Here is a 21,050-nt window from a genome sequence, read left to right on the forward strand (position 1 = left end):
TAGAAAAATTAACAATGCAATGACAACACACAATCAAAAAAATGGAGCATGATATCATGATTGCTCATAGGCTCAAAGCTCACCAAAGAAAAAATATAGCAATTGTGTTAAATCCCACACACTTGTCCTCTCTAACTATCATCAAGAGCAACTTATTCATAATGCAAAAGTGAGAATGCAAAAGCATTTGCACGCAAAGAAAACATCATTTTTTTATTCGCATCGGAGGCAATCAGGATTCAGAAGAAAGAGATAACAAATGAACTAGGTGCTTGGAACTAACAATGTCAATATCTTTCCCCCTTTTTTTTTTCAATTTTTTCAATTTCTTTGTTTTTTTTTTCGTTTTTTTTGTTTTTTTGTTTTTTTTTTTGTTTTTGTTTTTTTTTTTGATAAAATTAAGGCAATATACCCTCTCACACCTATATGTGGCAATGTCCTCAATGACACAAAAATTAGATGCACAACATAGACAGTAAAAACAAGCAAGGGAAGTTAGAGAACTCCCCTGAAACTGTTGGGCATCATAGAGCAAGGCGTTCTATTGTTGTGGTGGAGGGAATGGTGGGTCGAATCCCATGTGTTTGTAAAATGCCAGCTGGTTTAGTTCCATACGGTGCAAACGCTGGGTGATCTCATCAAGCTCTACGTCAAATCTTCGGCGGGGGGGTGCAGACGAAGTGGGTGGAGGCTCACGTGAATCCAAAGGCTCCGGCGAGTCATCTGATTCATAGTGGGCGTGGCCGGAACATGCCTCTGCAGTACCTGGTGGACAAAAAGTGAAAACTCCATGGAATTGTTCTATTAGTCCCATAATTTCTAAACAACCCAGATCCAAAGGCTCCATAGAACAAGCTACATGAAGGTTATTACTATTGAGATCAATCAAATTCAAATTAACAGCAAGGGCAGTGATCAAAGACCCAAGAATCAGATGACGTTTATGCGCGACCACACTAACAAATTGTGAAACTAACCAGTAGCCGAGGTTCACTTTAATTCGGTTTTGCATACACCACAGGAAAAAAAACTCAGCTTTCGTCAACACACCCGCAGAATTCTTACAACCCGAAAAAGTAAAAGCCAAGAATCTATGAATATATTTCCATACCGGATTATGTAAATGATAATCTTTGGATTTACTTGGGTCGTAGTCGTTTTGTGTGGAACAAGCCTGATAGAAAGCAATGGGATTAAACTGATCGTGAAAATCGCATGCACTAGTCAAATATTCATCAGTGTGTCTTCGGTGATAAAACCGAAAGCAAGATTAAGTTCAGTAATTGAAAAGTGAAAAGTGTTCCCCATCAATCGAAATCGAACTACCCCTGGGCTGGAAAGCATGAAATTGTCAGGTTTCGTGAATTCGAAAGTTGCATAAAACTCACGCACAAGTTCAATATAGGCAGGGCAAGTGATGGCAAAGTAAGGCGCCCACCCAATATTGTTGATTAATTCAAACACCTCATTTCGAATATTTAAAACTTCTAAGGTCGGGTGATGAATATACTTGCAGGGAATGATTTGTTTTTGACATAGAGTTTTGTACCTATCCTTTTCAATTTTTCTAGTAAAGGTTAAATGTCCGTGTAAATCCGAATCGGCAGGTGGTAGGACGTTCATCCCCTTTCCCATTCTAGCCCTCTTTTGCCCCGACGAAGAACTCGGGGTGCCTACTTTCTTTTTTGATGATTTTGAACCCCGTTGCATTCTATCAACGATTTATACACTTCAAACAATTATCCCACAACCAACAACAAACACAGGAACAATCACAAGTTAAATCAGTGATAAGAGGTGCACACAATGAGATCCAATTGCAAGTGGAAAGAATAAACTAACAAAGTGCCATCTAAACACATATAATCGAAATAAGAGAAGTATCGGAGAGATATCACCTAAATTGCGTGGCGGACTGTGCGAAGGAGGAGATACTGTTGGTTCGAAGATGCGCTGTGGAGGAACAATGCCGGTAGATATGAGTGATGCACCGAGCGAAGCTGCTGAGCGAAACGAGATGGAGGTCGGCTGTGCGAAGGAGGAACCTGTGCGCCGTGTGAAGGTGATACGCGCTGGTTGGAGTTGCGGGCTGAGGTTAGAGGAAGAGAGGCGGCTGTTGTAGGAGTGAGAGTGGCTGTGCGGGGGAGGTGGTGGCCGTGCGAAGGTGCTGTGGCGGTGGACGAAGGTGACGAGCGGGAGAGGAGATTTGGAGATGATAAGCGGCGCTGTGAGAGAAAACCAAAAGAAATAGGTTAAATTCGTTTTTTCTTTTTTTTTTTTTTTTATAAAAAAAAATTCCTAGCAGGAGAGGTGTTTCAATAAGGCGTGGCCACGCCTTATGCGAAAACCTCTTCTGTAAAAATTTTAAGTATTTTTTTGTTCCAATTTTTTTTTTTTAACAGAAGAGGTGTTTCAACAAGGCGTGGCCACGCCTTATGCTAAAACCTCTGCTGTAAAATTTTTGTTTTTGTTTTTTTAACAGTAGAGGTGTTTTAACATGGCGTGGCCACGCCTTATGCTAAAACCTCTGCTGTAATTTTTTTTTTTTTTTTTGAAAAAACAGTAGAGTTGTTTCAATAAGGCGTGGCCACGTCTTGTTCGAAAACCTCTACTGGAAAAATATTAAAAAAAAAGAACTAAAATTTGGGTTGCCTCCCAAAAGCACAATTTTTTTAATGTCGTTATGCTCGACATTCTTCGTCCCATCAACTTTCAGAATATTGGGGTTTTTCCAACTCGATTTCTAGTACTTGGGACGCGCTTTCATCTTCATGTAACACCTTCAACCGATGTCCATTCACTTTGAATGTTTTATGAGTATCCAAACTCTTGATTTCCACTGCACCATAAGGGAACACATGAGTAACAACAAATGGACCAATCCATTGGAAACGAAGCTTACCTGGCATAAGTTTTAGCCGAGAATTGTACAGTAGTACTTTTTGACCAACGCTAAATTGCTTTCGCAAAATCGCGTTGTCATGGAACAACTTCGTTTTCTCCTTGTAGATTCTCGAATTCTCATATGCCTCCAATCTTATCTCCTCTAACTCTTGTAGTTGCAATTTTCTCGATGCACCCGCCTCTTCCAAGTTTATGTTACAGTTTTTAACTGCCCAATATGCCCTATGTTCAATCTCCACGGGCAAATGACATGATTTCCCAAAAACTAACCTGTAGGGAGACATCCCTATTGGTGTTTTATATGCAGTTCGATAAGCCCAAAGTGCATCATCTAAACGGAGACTCCAATCTTTCCTTCCAGGATTGACTCTTTTTGACAGGATAGACTTGATCTCTCGATTAGAAACTTCGGCTTGGCCATTTGTTTGTGGATGATAGGCTGTGGCAACTCTATGATGCACCCCATATTTTTTCAACAAAGCTTCAATTGTTCGATTGCAAAAATGGGTTCCTTGATCACTGATTAGCGCCCTTGGGATACCAAACCTGCTGAAAATGTTAGATTTGATAAAACCTGCAACAACCTTGGAATCGTTAGTCTTAGTGGGTTTTGCTTCCACCCACTTCGAAACATAATCAACTGCCAACAATATGTAAAGATAACCTCCTGATGAAGGGAATGGTCCCATGAAATCCATGCCCCAAATATCAAAAATATCACATACAAGAATTGGGTTTTGGGGCATTTCATTTCTATAGGACAAAGATCCCGTTCCTTGACATTGTTCACAGTTTTTACAAAACAAATAGGCATCCTTAAAAAGTGTCTCCCAATATAAACCACAATCCAAAATTTTCCTAGCAGTTCGTTTCGGTCCAAAATGGCCACCACATGCATAATTATGACAAAAAGTCAAGATTGACTTATGTTCAATTTCAGGTACACACCTCCTAATAACTTGATCAGCACAAAATTTCCATAAATGAGGTTCATCCCACACGTAATACTTTGTCTCACAACGAATTTTTACTTTACGAGATTTGCTAAGATCATTAGGTAAAATTCCGGTGACCAAGTAATTAACTATGTCTGCATACCAGGGATTCATACCTTTCACTTGAAATAGTTGCTCATCAGGAAAAAATTCGGAAACAGGCCAAACATAATCTTCGTTCACCAACCTACTCAGATGATCAGCTACTGGATTCTCAATTCCTTCCCTATCCTTGATCTCGATGTCGAATTCTTGGAGTAAGAGTATCCACCGTATCAACCTCGATTTTGACTCCTTTTTTTGTCAACAGATATTTCAATGCTGCATGATCAGAAAACACAATTACTTTAGAGCCTAGCAAATATGATCGAAATTTTTCTAACGCAAAAACAATTGCTAAAAGCTCCTTTTCTGTAGTGGTGTAATTGCACTGTGTAGAGTCCAATGTTCTCGAGGCATAGTATATGACGTGACTTTTCTTATCAACTTTCTGGCCTAGAACAGTCCCCACAGCATAATTGCTTGCATCACACATAATTTCAAAAGGAAAATTCCAGTCAGGTGGTTGGATAATAGGCGCTATGGTCAACATGTTTTTTAGCTTATTAAAAGCCTCCTTGCAATCTTCTCCAAACTCGAAAGGTACATCTTTTTGGAGCAACTTGGACATCGGTAGAGCAATCTTTGAGAAATCCTTAATAAACCTGCGGTAAAAACCTGCATGTCCAAGAAAACCTCGAATACCTTTAACATTAGTGGGGTAGGGTAAATTTGTGATTAAATCAACCTTTGCTTTATCAACCTCGATACCCCTAGAGGAAACCACGTGTCCTAACACAATGCCTTCGGTCACCATAAAATGACACTTTTCATAATTCAAAACCAGATTGGTTTCCTTACACCTTTTCAAAATCTTGGACAAGTGACTCAAACAATTGTCAAATGAATCCCCATAGACCGTGAAATCATCCATAAATACCTCAATACAGTTCTCAATATACTCCGAAAAAATACTAAGCATGCACCTTTGAAACGTACCTGGAGCATTGCAAAGTCCAAAAGGCATACGTCTGTAGGCAAATGTTTCAAAGGGACATGTAAAGGTTGTCTTCTCTTGATCCTCCTGAGCAATGACTATCTGGTAATAACCTGAAAATCCATCAAGAAAAAAAAATAAGTTTTTCCAGCTAGTCTTTCCAATGTTTGATCAATGAATGGCAAAGGAAAATGATCCTTTCTAGTAGCTAAATTAAGCTTTCGAAAGTCGATAACCATACGCCAACCATTTTGCACTCTTGTCGGTACCAACTCATCATTTTGATTTCTTACCACAGTGATACCTGTTTTCTTTGGTACGACATGGATCGGACTCACCCATTTACTATCCGAAATATGATAGATTATGCCTTCATCTAAAAGCTTGAGAATCTCTTTCATTACCACTTCTTTCATTACCGGATTCAGCTTTCTTTGGAATTCTCTTACCGATTTGGCATCATCCTCTAAACGAATTCTATGCATGCAGATGGAAGGATTTATGCCTTTGATGTCCGCCAATGTCCAGCCAATTGCGGTCTTATGTTCTCTGAGAATTATGGTTAATCTCTCTTCTTGCTCTTCTGTTAACCTCTTCGAGATGATCACAGGCAAAGTTTCATTGTCTCCCAAATAGATATACTTCAAATGATCTGGTAAATCTTTTAATTCCAATTTGGGTGCCTGCAAAACAGAGGGTAGCAATATCTTGTGAGGGATTAATATTTCAGTTTCTAAATTTGGAACCACAGTTTGTGATTCCTCATCAGTCTCCGAAATTTCCCAAGCTTCAGCTATCTCTCCTTCCACCTCCAACTGTGCCTGCATGTGAAAATTGTCAATCTCATATGTCTCCTCAAAACATTCCTGCACAATTGAATCAACAATATCAATCGAACATATAGAGTGGTTTTCATTTGGGTATTTCATAGCATCAAAAATACTAAATTTCACAATCTCACCATCGAATTCGACGGAAAGAGTACCCTCTTCCACATCAATCTTGGTTCTAGCAGTTTTCATGAAAGGTCTCCCCAATAAAATCGGAGCTGAAATCGCAGCGGAGTCTTCTTCCATTCGCAATATGTAGAAATCCGCAGGAAATATCAATTCTTTAACCTGCGCCAGAACATCCTCCACAACTCCTTCAGGGTAATCATTAGATCGGTCAGCTAATTGAATCACCACTCTAGTTTCTTTTAAAGGACCCAAATTCAGAGCACAATATATTGAATAGGGCATGACATTAATGGATGCACCTAAATCTAGCATGGCCCGCTCAATTTTCAGATTTCCAATAACACAAGGCATTGTAAACATACCTGGATCCTTGCATTTGTTTGGCAGTGATTTTTTAATAACCGCGGACACACTTTCCCCCACGCTTACTTTTTCATCACTTTTAAACCTCCTCTTGTTAGTGCACAAATCTTTTAAAAATTTAGCATACCTTGGAATTTGTTTGATGGCATCTATAAGAGGAATGTTGATCTCCACCTTTCTAAAGGTTTCCAACACTTCTTTCTCGTAGTCCATTTTTTTGGATTTTTCCAACCTGGAAGGAAATGGAGGAACAACTGCATTAGAAATAGTAGATGAGAAAGACTTAGAGTTTACCTTTGGTTGTTTCTCAGATTCTCCTTCGATTTCTTCAGTTGTGCCTTTTTCTTCAGTATCTTTTGTTGGTGAAGTGTTCTTTTGGTCAATCTCCTTCCCACTCCTCAATATCATGGCACTTGCATTTTCTTTTGGATTAACCACCGTTTGCGATGGTAGTTTTCCAAAATTCTGAGCTTCCAACTTGCTGACTGATGTAGCGATCTGAGTTATCTGAGTTCCTAGACTCTGAATGCTGGCCCTCGTTTCCTGTTGAAATTTTTGAGTATTTTCAGCTAAGGCCTTTACAATTTCGTCAAGAGACATACCTGGGTTGGATGTTTGTTCGGGTGCGTGTTGTTTGTTCCAATTTTGCTGTGGATATCCTTGTTGGCCTCCTTGATTCTTATAGCTGAAATTTGGGTGATCCCTCCATCCTGGATTGTAGCTATTAGAATATGGGTCATATCGACGCTGGGGCTGCCCAGGAAATCAACCAATTGCATTGGCTTGTTGCGTTGTTTCTTCTTGTAGTGAAGGACACATATCTGTAGGATGTCCCACCATAGCACATACACCACAAGTTTCTACCTGTTGCACCTGTCCTGCAACCAACTTTTCCAAAAGAGATGTCAAAGAATCTAACTTTTGGTCGATAGGAGTAACACTTACCTCATTGACTTGTCGTGGAGGGTTGTCTTGCCTAGTACTGAACTGTTGTGCATTGGCAGCCATGTTGGAGATTAAAGCTCGTGCCTCTTGAGGCGTTTTGTTCACCAATGCACCTCCACTTGCAGCATCAATCATGTTCCTATCAAAAAGTGAGAGACCCTCGTAGAAATATTGGACTAAAAGCTGTTCTGGAATCTGATGTTGAGGACAACTGGCACATAATAGCTTAAATCTCTCCCAATATTCATATAATGTCTCTCCTTGTAACTGTCTAATCCCACAAATGTCTTTCCTGATGTTTGCTGCTCGCGAAGCTGGGAAAAACTTCTCCAAAAATTGTTGTTTCATATTATCCCAAGTCGTGATCGTCCCAGAGGGCAAGTAATAGAGCCAATCTTTAGCCTTGTCAGCTAAAGAGAAAGGAAAGGCTCGCAGTGAAATTTGTTCCTCTGTGATTCCTTGCGGTTTCATGGCTGTGCAAACAATATGAAACTCTTTCAGATGTTTATGGGGATCTTCACCTGCAAGACCACGAAAAGTAGGCAATAAATGAATCAAGCCAGATTTTAATTCAAAAGTAGCATCAGTAGTAGGGAATTGAATGCATAATGGTTGTTGAATAACATTAGGATTAGCCAACTCCCTGAGTGTTCTTTGAGCTTGTCCTGCCATTTCTTCTTGGTCACTTTCGCTTCTTTCTGTCTTAAGATCGAGTTCGGATTCTCTTTCAGTGTCTTCGTCGGAGTCCAATGGTACGTCCAAACAAGGAGATGATGATGATGGTTGCTTTTCACGCCTTAATCTTGCTTCTTTTCTCAATCTCTTAGCTGTCTTCTCGATTTCCGGATTGTATTCGAGTTCACCTGTACGAGAAGAACGAGGCATAAAAAATAGAAAATAATCAAAGAAATTAACCTTGCACCGTTCCCCGGCAACGGCGCCAAAATTTGGTGTGCTGTCGTTGACCGCCAAATTAATTCCTACCCTTTTAAATAAAAACGAGTGTAATGGTGAGTAGGGTCGAATCCACAGGGAACGGTAGATTTATTTCTTTTGATAATAAAAATAAAAAGGGGGGATTTGTTTTGATAATTACTAAATAAAATAATCTAAACTAAAATTACCAAGCAAGAAAGAATAATGAATCTAGAATTGAAAATTAATCGACGAGAATAAATTGAAGAATTTAATACGAGAAAAATACTGATTCAAGGGGATTCTACTATTTAATTATCTCACTGTTCATCGGTTAACAATCATTTATTCAAGTTGTTCCAAGCAATTAACCTTAGAATAATAGGGATAGCCGCTAAAATTCTTGTGTTTTCCTAAATTAATTGACCAAACCCAGCATCCAGTCAAAACTTACCAATAATCAACGGGCACGATAGCATTCCATATTAATTAAAAATAGCATTTACGTTTTGTGAAAACAGTTAATCCTAAATCTAACAACCGAAATAGCTGCAATTGATAGATTGAGTTCCGTCGATTTATTTAAATTACACATGTTATGATAGCACAACACGTCTAACCTATTGCTACTCACGTACCAATCGTTCATGATTGGATGCCTCATAACACGCTACAAACTCAGCTGCCATGGTGGAAGAGGCTATAAGTGACTGTTTAGCACACTTCCAGGAAATGGCACCTCCAGCAAGGAGATAGATGTAGCCCGACGTAGATTTCATACTAAGGTCCAAAATTAAGACGACGTAATCCAACGGCATGCAAATCTAGGAATTCTGAAAAATGGTTAATTAAATTATTTTAACTGCTTAATTGATTATGTGATATGCATGATTATATGTTAAATATGATTTTATTGTCATTATGCATAAAAATTGTATTTTTAAGGATTAATCAAGTTGCGATCAAAGAACGGAGACCGATGGCTGAATAACGAAAAATGTTTTTATTAAATAATTGTATTTAATTATTTAAAATATGATTGTGGGTTTTCCTTATTTTTGAAAATGAGGGGTTTTGAGGTGATTTAATACGCCGGGACGTATATTTTATCGGGGTTGGTTTTTTTCAACAAAAATACGAACTTTTTGGCAACCCGGCTATTTAGTTCACAAACTATTTTTACCAAAACTATTTTAATATTCTAATTAAATCCTAATTGAGACTAATGGGCCTAAACTATGCTTAATAGGCCTAAGCCTTAATTAGTGAATTATTTACTATATAATATGTTAAAAATCCCCCCAAACCCTATTAAATGTCACGCCCACAATTCTGAAATTTCACACCATATACACGACACACACAGCACCTTATTTGGAAGAAATTTTCGGAGGAAGCTAAGGAGAATTCAAGCCAAGGTCTTGTCCGTTCTTCGTCCTCGTCAACGATTAATCGTGCATTGATAACGCAAAGGCACGTCATATTTTTTCTTCAATCATCTATCACACCATAATATTTATTTAATCATGTTTTGTACGAAAACAAGTGACGTTTTTAACTATTTTCGTTTTTGTATGAACATGAATTTTTAAGGCATGATTTGTGATCCAAAAGTTGTTGTTTTCATGTAAAAAAGGGGCTGCCATGATTAGGGTAGGATCAAGAATTGTTTTTACATGATTTCAAGAGCCCTAAGAACACACACACACGCTGCAAGCACGAACCGATTACGTTGGAACCGAATTCGAATGTTTGAATCTTAGGTGATCGGGTTTCATGAAGTTCGATGCATGGCTTGGCTCGGTTGCATCCAGGGCTGGGCTAGAGTCATGAGGAGTTAGGGGTTGAGTCCTAGCCAGCCTAGGACTCAAGGGTCACGGTTGGGGAGGAGTCCTAGCAAGCTAGGACTCCACCCAAGATCACCCGAGAAGCATGGAGTGGCGCGCAGGTGGGCAGCTGTTGTGCAGGAAGAAAGAGGCTCGGCCTGGGGGTCTGGTCAGGGGCTAGGTTAGGTCCTAAGGGTCCTAAGAGGGTGCTTGAGGGGATGGTTCAAGGGGTGGCTCGTTGGGTAAGGGGCTAGCAACAGAAACAAGAGTTATAGTGCATGTGGGTTTCTCGGCCAAGCATGCGTTTCTGATGTATGAGTTCGGTGTTCCACTTGGGGTCGAGTCCTATGGGTTCTAAGGGTCCAGTAGAGTGCCTAGATGTTCTGGTCACGAGTTGATGCAGGGTGGCTCGATGGGGCTCGAGCCAAGCACAGAAAACGTGAGGGAGAAGCTTTTTGGCAGCAAGTTAGGCGTGAGTTGCTGTCAAGGTTCAGGTGCTTCGATGCTGGGTGTTGGGGCTTTGGGATGGTTTGGGCTTGGTCTGGGCGTGGTCTAGGGAAGGTTAGGGTCATGTGGGCTCGGTGGTGGCTCAGCTGGAAGTGTCCTAGGTTGGCTAGGAGTCCTTATGTGATTAGGAGACACACACACATACACGGGAAGAATTTGGGGCAAGGTTCAGCAGGTGTTTGAGCGGGTTAGGGTCATGTTTTTGGGGCCGAGCTTAGTCAATAGGGTCCCTAGATGGGTTGGCTAGGTTTTGTCTTGAGGTGGCTCGGGCGTGGCTCGAGTAAATCGAGAGATGGCTCGGGTGGTTCTATAACGTGTCAATTTCGAAAATTAAAGAAGGAAAAATTGAGCCAAGGGTCCACGGGGGTGGCTAACAACTTGGGAGGGTAGAATAAATCATAAAAAGGTTATGTTAAAACTTTGGAATCAAAATAACGAGTTTTGGATTTATTCGGAATTTAATCGCCGCACGAAACGCTAATTAACGAGTTAATTGAAACGCCTAGTTTTAAGCCTTATAAAATTATGAAAAATTAGGTTTAAGCTTAAATAATTATTATAAGTCTAAGTTTTTAATTTGGGAATTTTATATTGAGGTTTGGTTTAATTCGAGATTAAAACGCAATAATACGTCACATTTAAAGATTAATTTAAAAATCCTTGATTTATGCTAAATAAAAATATGAGAAAATTCATGTAGGCTTAAATAATTATTTGGGACAAGTTAGTGTCAATGAAATTAAGAAAATGTGAAAATCGGGAAATTTTACATCTAAGGGTAAAACGGTCTTTTTACACCTAAAAATTAGTAAACGTCATGGCAGTGCCCTAAATGCTATCTTATATGATAATATGATTATTTTTATGATTATGGATGTTTATGAATTTTTATATGTTAATATGTCGATTTTAAATGTTGATGAATTTTTAAGATGTTAACACGTTTATTTTAAATGTTTACGGATTTTTAATCTGTTAAAAATGTTTATGAATTTTTATGATTTAAATTGGACATTAAAAAGATATGTTGCATGCTTGGTTTCAAAATAAAAATGATATTATATGCATGTTTTTATTAAGTAATGATAACGTGTTGAAGGATGTGAAGGGATTGTGACTACTGAATATGTTGGAAATATCGTGAGGGTTATGGTCCCAGTGGGAGCCCGACGATCGTGTTTCTTGGATACGGATACTGAATACGTGATACGAATACGAATACGTGATACGAATACGAATATGTTAATACGTTGGCCAAGGCCCAGTTGACGGGTGAGAGTGTCGTTGGTGTCCCCGCCGTCCAGTACTGTGGTTACATGTAGATGGATCCATCGCCCAATACGTTTAAGAATACGAGTCACAATCACGATCTGAATCAACAAACACGAACATGAACATGAATACGAATATGAATATGAATACGAATATGGATATGCATATGAATATGAATACGAATATGAATATGAGTATGTTTATGTTTTTATGAAAATGTTTTTATGCATCATGAAAATGTTTACGAAAATATTTAAGTTTAAGTTTATGCATCTTCATGAAAACGATATTTTAAGTACAAGTATTTTTCACCGTTATATGTTGACTGTACTACGTATTACTCGTTATAAAGATTATGGTGTGTTGAGTCTTTAGACTCACTAGGTGTGATGGATGCAGGTGGTATTGAGGGAGGACTTGACGAGTGATTTGACTGGACTGAAGGCGCACACAACCCGAGGACCAGCGCTACATTTTCCGCATTATGCTTTATGATTTAAGTTAAAGATTTTTAAGATTATTTATTTATGCTCTTGAGAGGTTTTTGAGAGGTTTAGTATGGGCTTTACCTTTTAAATTATTGCTTTTTAGGTTTGGTAAAATATGCGACGATTTCATTTGATCACTATTGCACTTGGTTTTTAAAATGCTAGTTGGTTAATGTTTAATTTTAAAGGGTAAAATATTTTATAAAAATATTTTCATGTATTAAGTGAGTTGGCCGAAATATTTAAAAAAAAAAATTTCTAGTACTTTTAAAGCAATAAAAAGGGGCAGGACGTTTCAGTTGGTATCAGAGCAAATGTCCTGTAAAGGGTTGTGTCACCATCAGCGCCGGAAAGATCAGTCGTCAAGCCTCAAATTTGTAAGTTTACATGCTTTATATGATTTTATGATGTTAACTGCATAATTACATGGATAATATGTTTACGCTACATGTTTACTAGCTTTTTGGAGTATATATGATTTGCATGCTTAAATTGCTAAAATCAATTAGGATATGTCACACGATTAGAAAACCTAGATTTAAATGCATGTTGGTTACGTTAGAATTTGAAAAACGTTCAGATAAGATGCCTCCTAGACGTGCCCCTAGTAATGAGAACCGAGTAGAGAACAGTGTGAACAATCAAGGAAATGGACCACCACCCGATGCTGCTACACGTGCTCTTGAGGTGATGGCTCGCCTTTTCGAGCAGCAGCAGTTACAGCAGCAACAGTTACAGCAGCAGTTACAGCAAATGCAGCAGCAGCAACTACAACAGCCACCTAGGCCACATCATGATATTTATGATCAGTTCCGGAAGCTAGGGCCGAAAGAATTTTCTGGTACTACCGATCCTTTCATTGCTGAGGGTTGGATTCGGTCACTCGAGGTACACTTTCGCTATCTGAACATGGGAGATGCTGACCGTGTGAGGTGTACCACTTATCTACTTAGAGATGACGCTTCCTTATGGTGGGAAGGAGCCGAGCACGGTGTTGACCTTGCTACTCTTACTTGGGCTCAATTCAAGACGATATTCTATGAGAAGTATTTTACTGCTGATGTTAGAGGACGACTGAAGAGAGAGTTTATGAGCCTCCGTCAGGGAGACTCATCTATTGCTGAGTTTGTGAAGAAATTTGATAGGGGTTGTCACTTTGTACCCCTTATTGCCAGGGATGCGGAAGAAAAGCTTAGACATTTCATGGATGGCCTTCGACCTACCGTTCGGGATAAGGTTATGATGATGCGTCCTGTGGATTATGCTACAGCAGTTACCGATGCATATCAGGCTGAGCAATCTTTGAAAGACATCGAGTTTGAGTTACAACGTAAGAGGCAACAACATCAAAATAATAATCAGCCTAACAAGAAGCCTTATACGGGTCCTCCTAGACCTCAAGGGCCCCAACAGTCCCAAGGTCAAAACCAAAAGCCAGGACCTCCAAAACCCGCAGAGGGACAACCATGCAAGAAGTGCAATCGACTACACTATGGACCATGTGTGTGGGGTACTACTAAGTGCTTCATATGCAAGGAAGAAGGGCACAAGGCCGTTGATTGCCCAAAGAAGAGTGCACCTACTATGGGACGAGCATATGTTATGAATGCTAGAGAAGCTGAAAAGGAAGCAGACACTACGTTTATTGCGGGTAACCTAGTCATTTAACATTTTTATATTGCTTACTATTGCATGAAATGTTAAATTGGTTTTTAGAAATTAATTGGGATCAAGAAAACATAAGAACATTTTAGAACTTCAGATTGACCACAATAAAGCAACGGAAGCATGGATTTTGGGATATTAGAATCTAAACTCAGGGTTAGCAGGTATAAGTGAATTTCGAGGACGAAATTTTATTTAAGGGGGGGAGGAATTGTAAGGTCCAAAATTAAGACGACGTAATCCAACGGCATGCAAATCTAGGAATTCTGAAAAATGGTTAATTAAATTATTTTAACTGCTTAATTGATTATGTGATATGCATGATTATATGTTAAATATGATTTTATTGTCATTATGCATAAAAATTGTATTTTTAAGGATTAATCAAGTTGCGATCAAAGAACGGAGACCGATGGCTGAATAACGAAAAATGTTTTTATTAAATAATTGTATTTAATTATTTAAAATATGATTGTGGGTTTTCCTTATTTTTGAAAATGAGGGGTTTTGAGGTGATTTAATACGCCGGGACGTATATTTTATCGGGGTTGGTTTTTTTCAACAAAAATACGAACTTTTTGGCAACCCGGCTATTTAGTTCACAAACTATTTTTACCGAAAACTATTTTAATATTCTAATTAAATCCTAATTGAGACTAATGGGCCTAAACTATGCTTAATAGGCCTAAGCCTTAATTAGTGAATTATTTACTATATAATATGTTAAAAATCCCCCCAAACCCTATTAAATGTCACGCCCACAATTCTGAAATTTCACACCCGGAGGAAGCTAAGGAGAATTCAAGCCAAGGTCTTGTCCGTTCTTCGTCCTCGTCAACGATTAATCGTGCGTTGATAACACAAAGGCACGCCATATTCTTTTCTTCAATCATCTATCACACCATGATATTTATATAATCATGTTTTGTAAGAAAACAAATGACGTTTTTAACTATTTTCGTTTTTGTATGAACATGAATTTTTAAGGCATGATTTGTGATCCAAAAGTTGTTGTTTTCATGTAAAAAGGGGCTGCCATGATTAGGGTAGGATCAAGAATTGTTTTTACATGATTTCAAGAGCCCTAAGAACACACACACACGCTGCAAGCACGAACCGATTACGTTGGAACCGAATTCTAATGTTTGAATCTTAGGTGATCGGGTTTCATGAAGTTCGATGCATGGCTTGGCTCGGTTGCATCCAGGGCTGGGCTAGAGTCATGAGGAGTTAGGGGTTGAGTCCTAGCCAGCCTAGGACTCAAGGGTCACGGTTGGGGAGGAGTCCTAGCATGCTAGGACTCCACCCAAGATCACCCGAGAAGCAGGAGTGGCGCGCAGGTGGGCAGCTGTTGTGCAGGAAGAAAGAGGCTCGGCCTTGGGGTCTGGTCAGGGGCTAGGTTAGGTCCTAAGGGTCCTAAGAGGGTGCTTGAGGGGATGGTTCAAGGGGTGGCTCGTTGGGTAAGGGGCTAGCAACAGAGACAAGAGTTATAGTGCATGTGGGTTTCTCGGCCAAGCATGCGTTTCTGATGTATGAGTTCGGTGTTCCACTTGGGGTCGATTCCTATGGGTTCTAAGGGTCCAGTAGAGTGCCTAGATGGTCTGGTCACGAGTTGATGCAGGGTGGCTCGATGGGGCTCGAGCCAAGCACAGAAAACGTGAGGGAGAAGCTTTTTGGCAGCAAGTTAGGCGTGAGTTGCTGTCAAGGTTCAGGTGCTTCGATGCTGGGTGTTGGGGCTTTGGGATGGTTTGGGCTTGGTCTGGGCGTGGTCTAGGGAAGGTTAGGGTCATGTGGGCTCGGTGGTGGCTCAGCTGGAAGTGTCCTAGGTTGGCTAGGAGTCCTTATGTGATTAGGAGACACACACACATACACGGGCAAAATTTGGGGCAAGGTTCAGCAGGTGTTTGAGCGGGTTAGGGTCATGTTTTTGGGGCCGAGCTTAGTCAATAGGGTCCCTAGATGGGTTGGCTAGGTTTTGGCTTGAGGTGGCTCGGGCGTGGCTCGAGTAAATCGAGAGATGGCTCAGGTGGTTCGATAACGTGTCAATTTCGAAAATTAAAGAAGGAAAAATTGAGCCAAGGGTCCACGGGGGTGGCTAACAACTTGTAAGGGTAGAATAAATCATAAAAAGGTTACGTTAAAAATTTGGAATCAAAATAACGAGTTTTGAATTTACTCGGAATTTAATCGCCGCACGAAACGCTAATTAACGAATTAATTGAAACGCCTAGTTTTAAGCCTTATAAAATTATAAAAAATTAGGTTTAAGCATAAATAATTATTATAAGTCTAATTTTTTAATTTGGGAATTTTATATTGAGGTTTGGTTTAATTCGAGATTAAAACGCAATAATACGTCACATTTAAAGATTAATTTAAAAATCCTTGATTTATGCTAAATAAAAATATGAGAAAATTCATGTAGGATTAAATAATTATTTGGGACAAGTTAGTGTCAATGAAATTAAGAAAATGTGAAAATCGGGAAATTTTACATCCATGGGTAAAACGGTCTTTTTACACCTAAAAATTAGTAAACGTCATGGCAGTGCCCTAAATGCTATTTTATATGATAATATGATTATTTTTATGATTATGGATGTTTATGAATTTTTATATGTTAATATGTCGATTTTAAATGTTGATGAATTTTTAAGATGTTAACACGTTTATTTTAAATGTTTACGGATTTTTAATCTGTTAAAAATGTTTATGAATTTTTATGATTTAAATTGGACATTTAATAGATATGTTGCATGCTTGGTTTCAAAATAAAAATGATATTATATGCATGTTTTTATTAAGTAATGATAACGTGTTGAAGGATGTGAAGGGATTGTGACTACTGAATATGTTGGAAATATCGTGAGGGTTATGGTCCCAGTGGGAGCCCGACGATCATGTTTCCTTGGATACGGATACGAATACGTGATACGAATACGAATACGTGATACGAATACGAATATGTTAATACGTTGGCCAAGGCCCAGTTGACGGGTGAGAGTGTCGCTGGTGTCCCCGCCGCCCAGTACTGTGGTTACATGTAGATGGATCCATCGCCCAATACGTTTAAGAATACGAGTCACAATCACGATCTGAATTCAACAAACACGAACATGAACATGAATACGAATATGAATATGAATACGAATATGGATATGCATATGAATATGAATACGAATATGAATATGAGTATGTTTATGTTTTTATGAAAATGTTTTTATGCATCATGAAAATGTTTACGAAAATGTTTAAGTTTAAGTTTATGCATCTTCATGAAAACGATATTTTAAGTACAAGTATTTTTCACCGTTATATGTTGACTGTACTACGTATTACTCGTTATAAAGATTATGGTGTGTTGAGTCTTTAGACTCACTAGGTGTGATGGATGCAGGTGGTATTGAGGGAGGACTTGACGAGTGATTTGACTGGACTGAAGGCGCACACAACCCGAGGACCAGCGCTACATTTTCCGCATTATGCTTTATGATTTAAGTTAAAGATTTTTAAGATTATTTATTTATGCTCTTGAGAGGTTTTTGAGAGGTTTAGTATGGGCTTTACCTTTTAAATTATTGCTTTTTAGGTTTGGTAAAATATGCGACGATTTCATTTGATCACTATTGCACTTGGTTTTTAAAATGCTAGTTGGTTAATGTTTAATTTTAAAGGGTAAAATATTTTATAAAAATATTTTCATGTATTAAGTGAGTTGGCCGAAATATTTAAAAAAAAAAATTTCTAGTACTTTTAAAGCAATAAAAAGGGGAAGGACGTTTCAATACCCAATGATCTCAAGCTGATCCAACCTCCGATATATGAGCATGTAATCTTTTGTTCTCTGTAGGTACCGTAAAACCCTTTTGACTGCTTTCCAATGTTCCACTCCTGGATTACTTAAATATCGTCACAACATTCCTGTCACGTACGCAATATCTGGACGTGTACAAACCTGAGCATACATCAGACTCCCCACTGCAGATGCATAGGGAATCTTCTGCATTTCCTTTTCCTCAAAATCATTCTTTGGGCATTGTTTGAGACTAAATTTGTCTCCCTTAGCCACAGGGGTATCTGTTGGTTTACAATCTTGCATCCCATATCGCTTGAGAACTTTCTCGATATAGCCTTTCTGGGATAATCCAAGAATACCCCGAGAACGATCCCGATGTATCTGAATACCCAGTACAAAAGATGCATCACCAAGATCCTTCATCTCAAAATTCTTAGCTAGAAATCTCTTGGTTTCATGCAACAACTATATATCGTTGCTAGCGAGCAGAATGTCATCAACATATAAAACAAGAAAAATATGCTTACTCCCACTGAACTTATGGTATACACAATCATCGACCAAATTCATCTCAAAACCAAACGAGATGATCACTTGATGAAATTTGAAATACCATTGTCGAGATGCTTGCTTGAGCCCATAGATGGATTTCTTTAATTTGCAAATCATATTATTTGTGTCTTTGGACACAAAAATTTCTGGCTGCACCATATAAATCGTTTCATCAATGTCACCATTTAGAAACACAGTCTTTACATCCATCTGATGAAGCTCAAGATCGAAATGCGCTACCAAATCCATTATAATCCTTAAAGAGTCTTTCGAAGAAACCGGAGAGAAAGTCTCTTTATAATCAATGCCTTCTTTCTGTGTAAAGCCTTTAGCGACAAGACGAGCCTTATATCTTTCCACATTGCCTTTCGAATCCCTCTTGGTTTTAAATATCAATTTGCAACCAATGGGCTTCGTACCTTTAGGCAATGGGACAAGATCCCATACGTCATTTTCCTTCATGGACTTTATCTCCTCATTCATGGCATCATTCCACTTTTGAGAGTTAGAACTTTCCATGGCTTGACGGAAGTTAATAGGATCATTCTCCATCAATCCAATGTCTGCCTCATGTTCTTGAAAAAATACAATGTAATCATCTGGCACTGCATTTCTCCGCTCTCTAGTGGATCTCCTTAATGGCATAGGTTCTGGAGGTGCTTGAGTTTGTTCATCTGGAATGAGAGGATCTCTAATATTGTCTTCCTGTATTGTGTCTTGGTCAAAGTGAGGAATATGATCCTGACCAATGTCCAAGACACCTGTGGGAATATTTACATATTCCTTTTCAAAGACAATATCCCTTACTTTATCTCCCCCCGCAAACTCAACATCCTCAAAGAACCTGGCATTTCCTGACTCAAAAATCGACTTACTCGTGGGATCATAAAACTTGTACCCTCTGGATCTTTCAGAGTATCCAATAAAATAACAACTAACCGTCCTTGAGTCCAGTTTCTTTTCATTAAGCTTGTAAGGCCTTTGCCTCAGCTGGACATCCCCAAACGTACAGATGCTTAAGACTGGGCTTCTTACCCGTCCAAAGTTCATAAGGGGTTTTGGTCGCTGCCTTAGTTGGAACCCTATTAAGGATATATGTTGCGGTCTTTAGTGCTTCTCCCCAGAGTGATTCTGGTAAGGTAGAATAACTGATCATACTCTTCACCATGTCCTTAAGCGTTCTGTTTCGTCTTTCAGCAACACCATTCATAGTGGGCGAACCCGGCATAGTGTACTGTGGGACGATACCGCATTCCTCCAAGAATCTAGCTAAAGGTCCTGGACGTTATTCACCTGAACCGTCATATCTACCATAGTATTCACCACCGTCAGATCTAACGCTTTTAATCTTTAAGCCAAGTTGATTTTCAACTTCAGCTTTATAGTTTTTGAACACATCCAATGACTGTGCCTTTTCATGAATGAGATAAATGAAGCCATATCTTGAAAAATCGTCTGTGAACGTTATAAAATACTGTTGACCATTCCAAGAAGCCGAAGGGAATGATCCACAAATATCAGTATGTATAAGTTCTAAGACGCCTGAACACCTGTTGGCTTCAAATCTCCTTTTGTTGGTTTGTTTTCCCTTTATACAATAAACACAATTATTAAAATCTGTGTAATCTAAAGGTTCGATAATTTCGTCTGACACGAGTCTCCTTATTCTCTTTTCAGAGATATGACCCAATCTTTTGTGCCATAACGCAGCTGAATTCTCATTGGTTAATTTTCTTTTAGTGCTTCTACTTGTTTGCAAGGGATTCATTAAATGAAGCAATAATATCCAAAGAAGTAGAGATTATCGTATCCTGATAAAGAACCAGAACCAACCAATTTTGAATCGAGAAACAAACTGAATATTCCATTTCCAAAAGAACAAGAATAACCAAATTTGTCCAATGCAGAAATGGAAATCAAATTTCGTCCTAAAAGACGGCACAACAAATGTTTCATAAAGATCCAAATATATTCCAGTCTTTAACAATAATCTAAATTTTCCTATTGCCTCAACTTCAACTTTGTTGTCGTCACCAACATAGATGAATCTTTCAGCATCACTTGGTTTTCGGCAATCCAGGCAACCCTGCATAGACACACTGATGTGAGTTGTTGCACCAGAATCTATGCACCACGTGTGTCTAGGCACTGAAGTTAAATTAACCTCAGAATAAACCATATTCAGAAGCATACCTTTCTTAGCACGCCAAGCGTGATAATTACTGCACTGCTTCTTCGTATGCCCATCACTGCCACAGAAAAAACAACCAGAACTTTGAGAATCACTAGGATTCTTCTGTTGTTTCTTCGGAGGCTGTGTATCCGCAGCTTCCTTATCCTTTCGTTTCTTTCCTTTATCCTTCGAGGTAGAGGCATAATGAGCACTTTCTGTCTTGTCTTGCTTCAACCTTTCCTCTTCCTGGACACAGTGCGAGATGAGCTCATTCAGATACCAAGTCTCTTTCTGACAGTTATAGCCCACCTTGAACTGGTTAAACTAAGGAGGAAGAGATATCAAAACCAGATGCACCAGCAAGTCCTCAGAGAGGTCAAGCTTCAATGCTTTCAACCTTGAAGCAAGATGAGACATTTCCATAATGTACTCCCTGATATTGCCCTTACCTCTGTACCTCATTGAAACTAGGCTTGCCAAAAGTGTACCAATTTCAGACTTTTCACTTTTAGCATACCTCTTTTCGAGGTCTTGAAGGAAAGCCTTAGCCGTAGCAATGTCGTTAGACATTGTGCCCCTGAATGTTTCTGGAATGGCCCTCTTCATGATCATCATACACATGCGATTCGATCTCTCCCACCTTTCAAACTCTCT

General features: G+C 39.0%; 1 protein-coding gene and 1 non-coding gene across 2 annotated transcripts; one reads left to right on the plus strand and one right to left on the minus strand.

Annotated features, from left to right (window-relative positions):
- Window positions 1-541: 541 nt before the first annotated feature.
- LOC142521817 (uncharacterized) lies at window positions 542-6,857 on the minus strand. The gene is made up of 7 exons (XM_075624995.1): window positions 5,240-6,857; window positions 4,938-5,048; window positions 4,246-4,742; window positions 2,903-4,193; window positions 2,751-2,839; window positions 1,936-2,225; window positions 542-1,091 (listed from the first exon to the last, which is right to left on the minus strand). The coding sequence occupies exons 1-7, from the start codon at window positions 6,855-6,857 to the stop codon at window positions 542-544; spliced, it is 4,446 nt and encodes a 1,481-aa protein (XP_075481110.1).
- A 538-nt stretch (window positions 6,858-7,395) lies between these two features.
- On the plus strand, window positions 7,396-7,502 carry LOC142523544 (small nucleolar RNA R71). The gene has a single exon (XR_012814736.1). It is a non-coding gene; the product is annotated as a small nucleolar RNA R71 (small nucleolar RNA).
- Window positions 7,503-21,050: the final 13,548 nt, after the last annotated feature.

Source organism: Primulina tabacum, chromosome 13 (genome assembly GCF_025594145.1).
Source record: "Primulina tabacum isolate GXHZ01 chromosome 13, ASM2559414v2, whole genome shotgun sequence".
Taxonomy (NCBI): Eukaryota; Viridiplantae; Streptophyta; class Magnoliopsida; order Lamiales; family Gesneriaceae; genus Primulina; species Primulina tabacum.

Bases quoted from the DNA above. Each gene is read 5' to 3' on its own strand.
- LOC142521817 (XM_075624995.1), bottom strand. From the start codon at position 6,857: ATGTCTCTTGACGAAATTGTAAAGGCCTTAGCTGAAAATACTCAAAAA. The intron at 2,840-2,902 runs GTAAGCTTCGTT...CTTATGGTGCAG, and splicing joins TCGGCTAAAACTTATGCCAG to TGGAAATCAAGAGTTTGGAT. The intron at 2,226-2,750 runs GTACTAGAAATC...TTTCTCTCACAG, and splicing joins AAGATGAAAGCGCGTCCCAA to CGCCGCTTATCATCTCCAAA.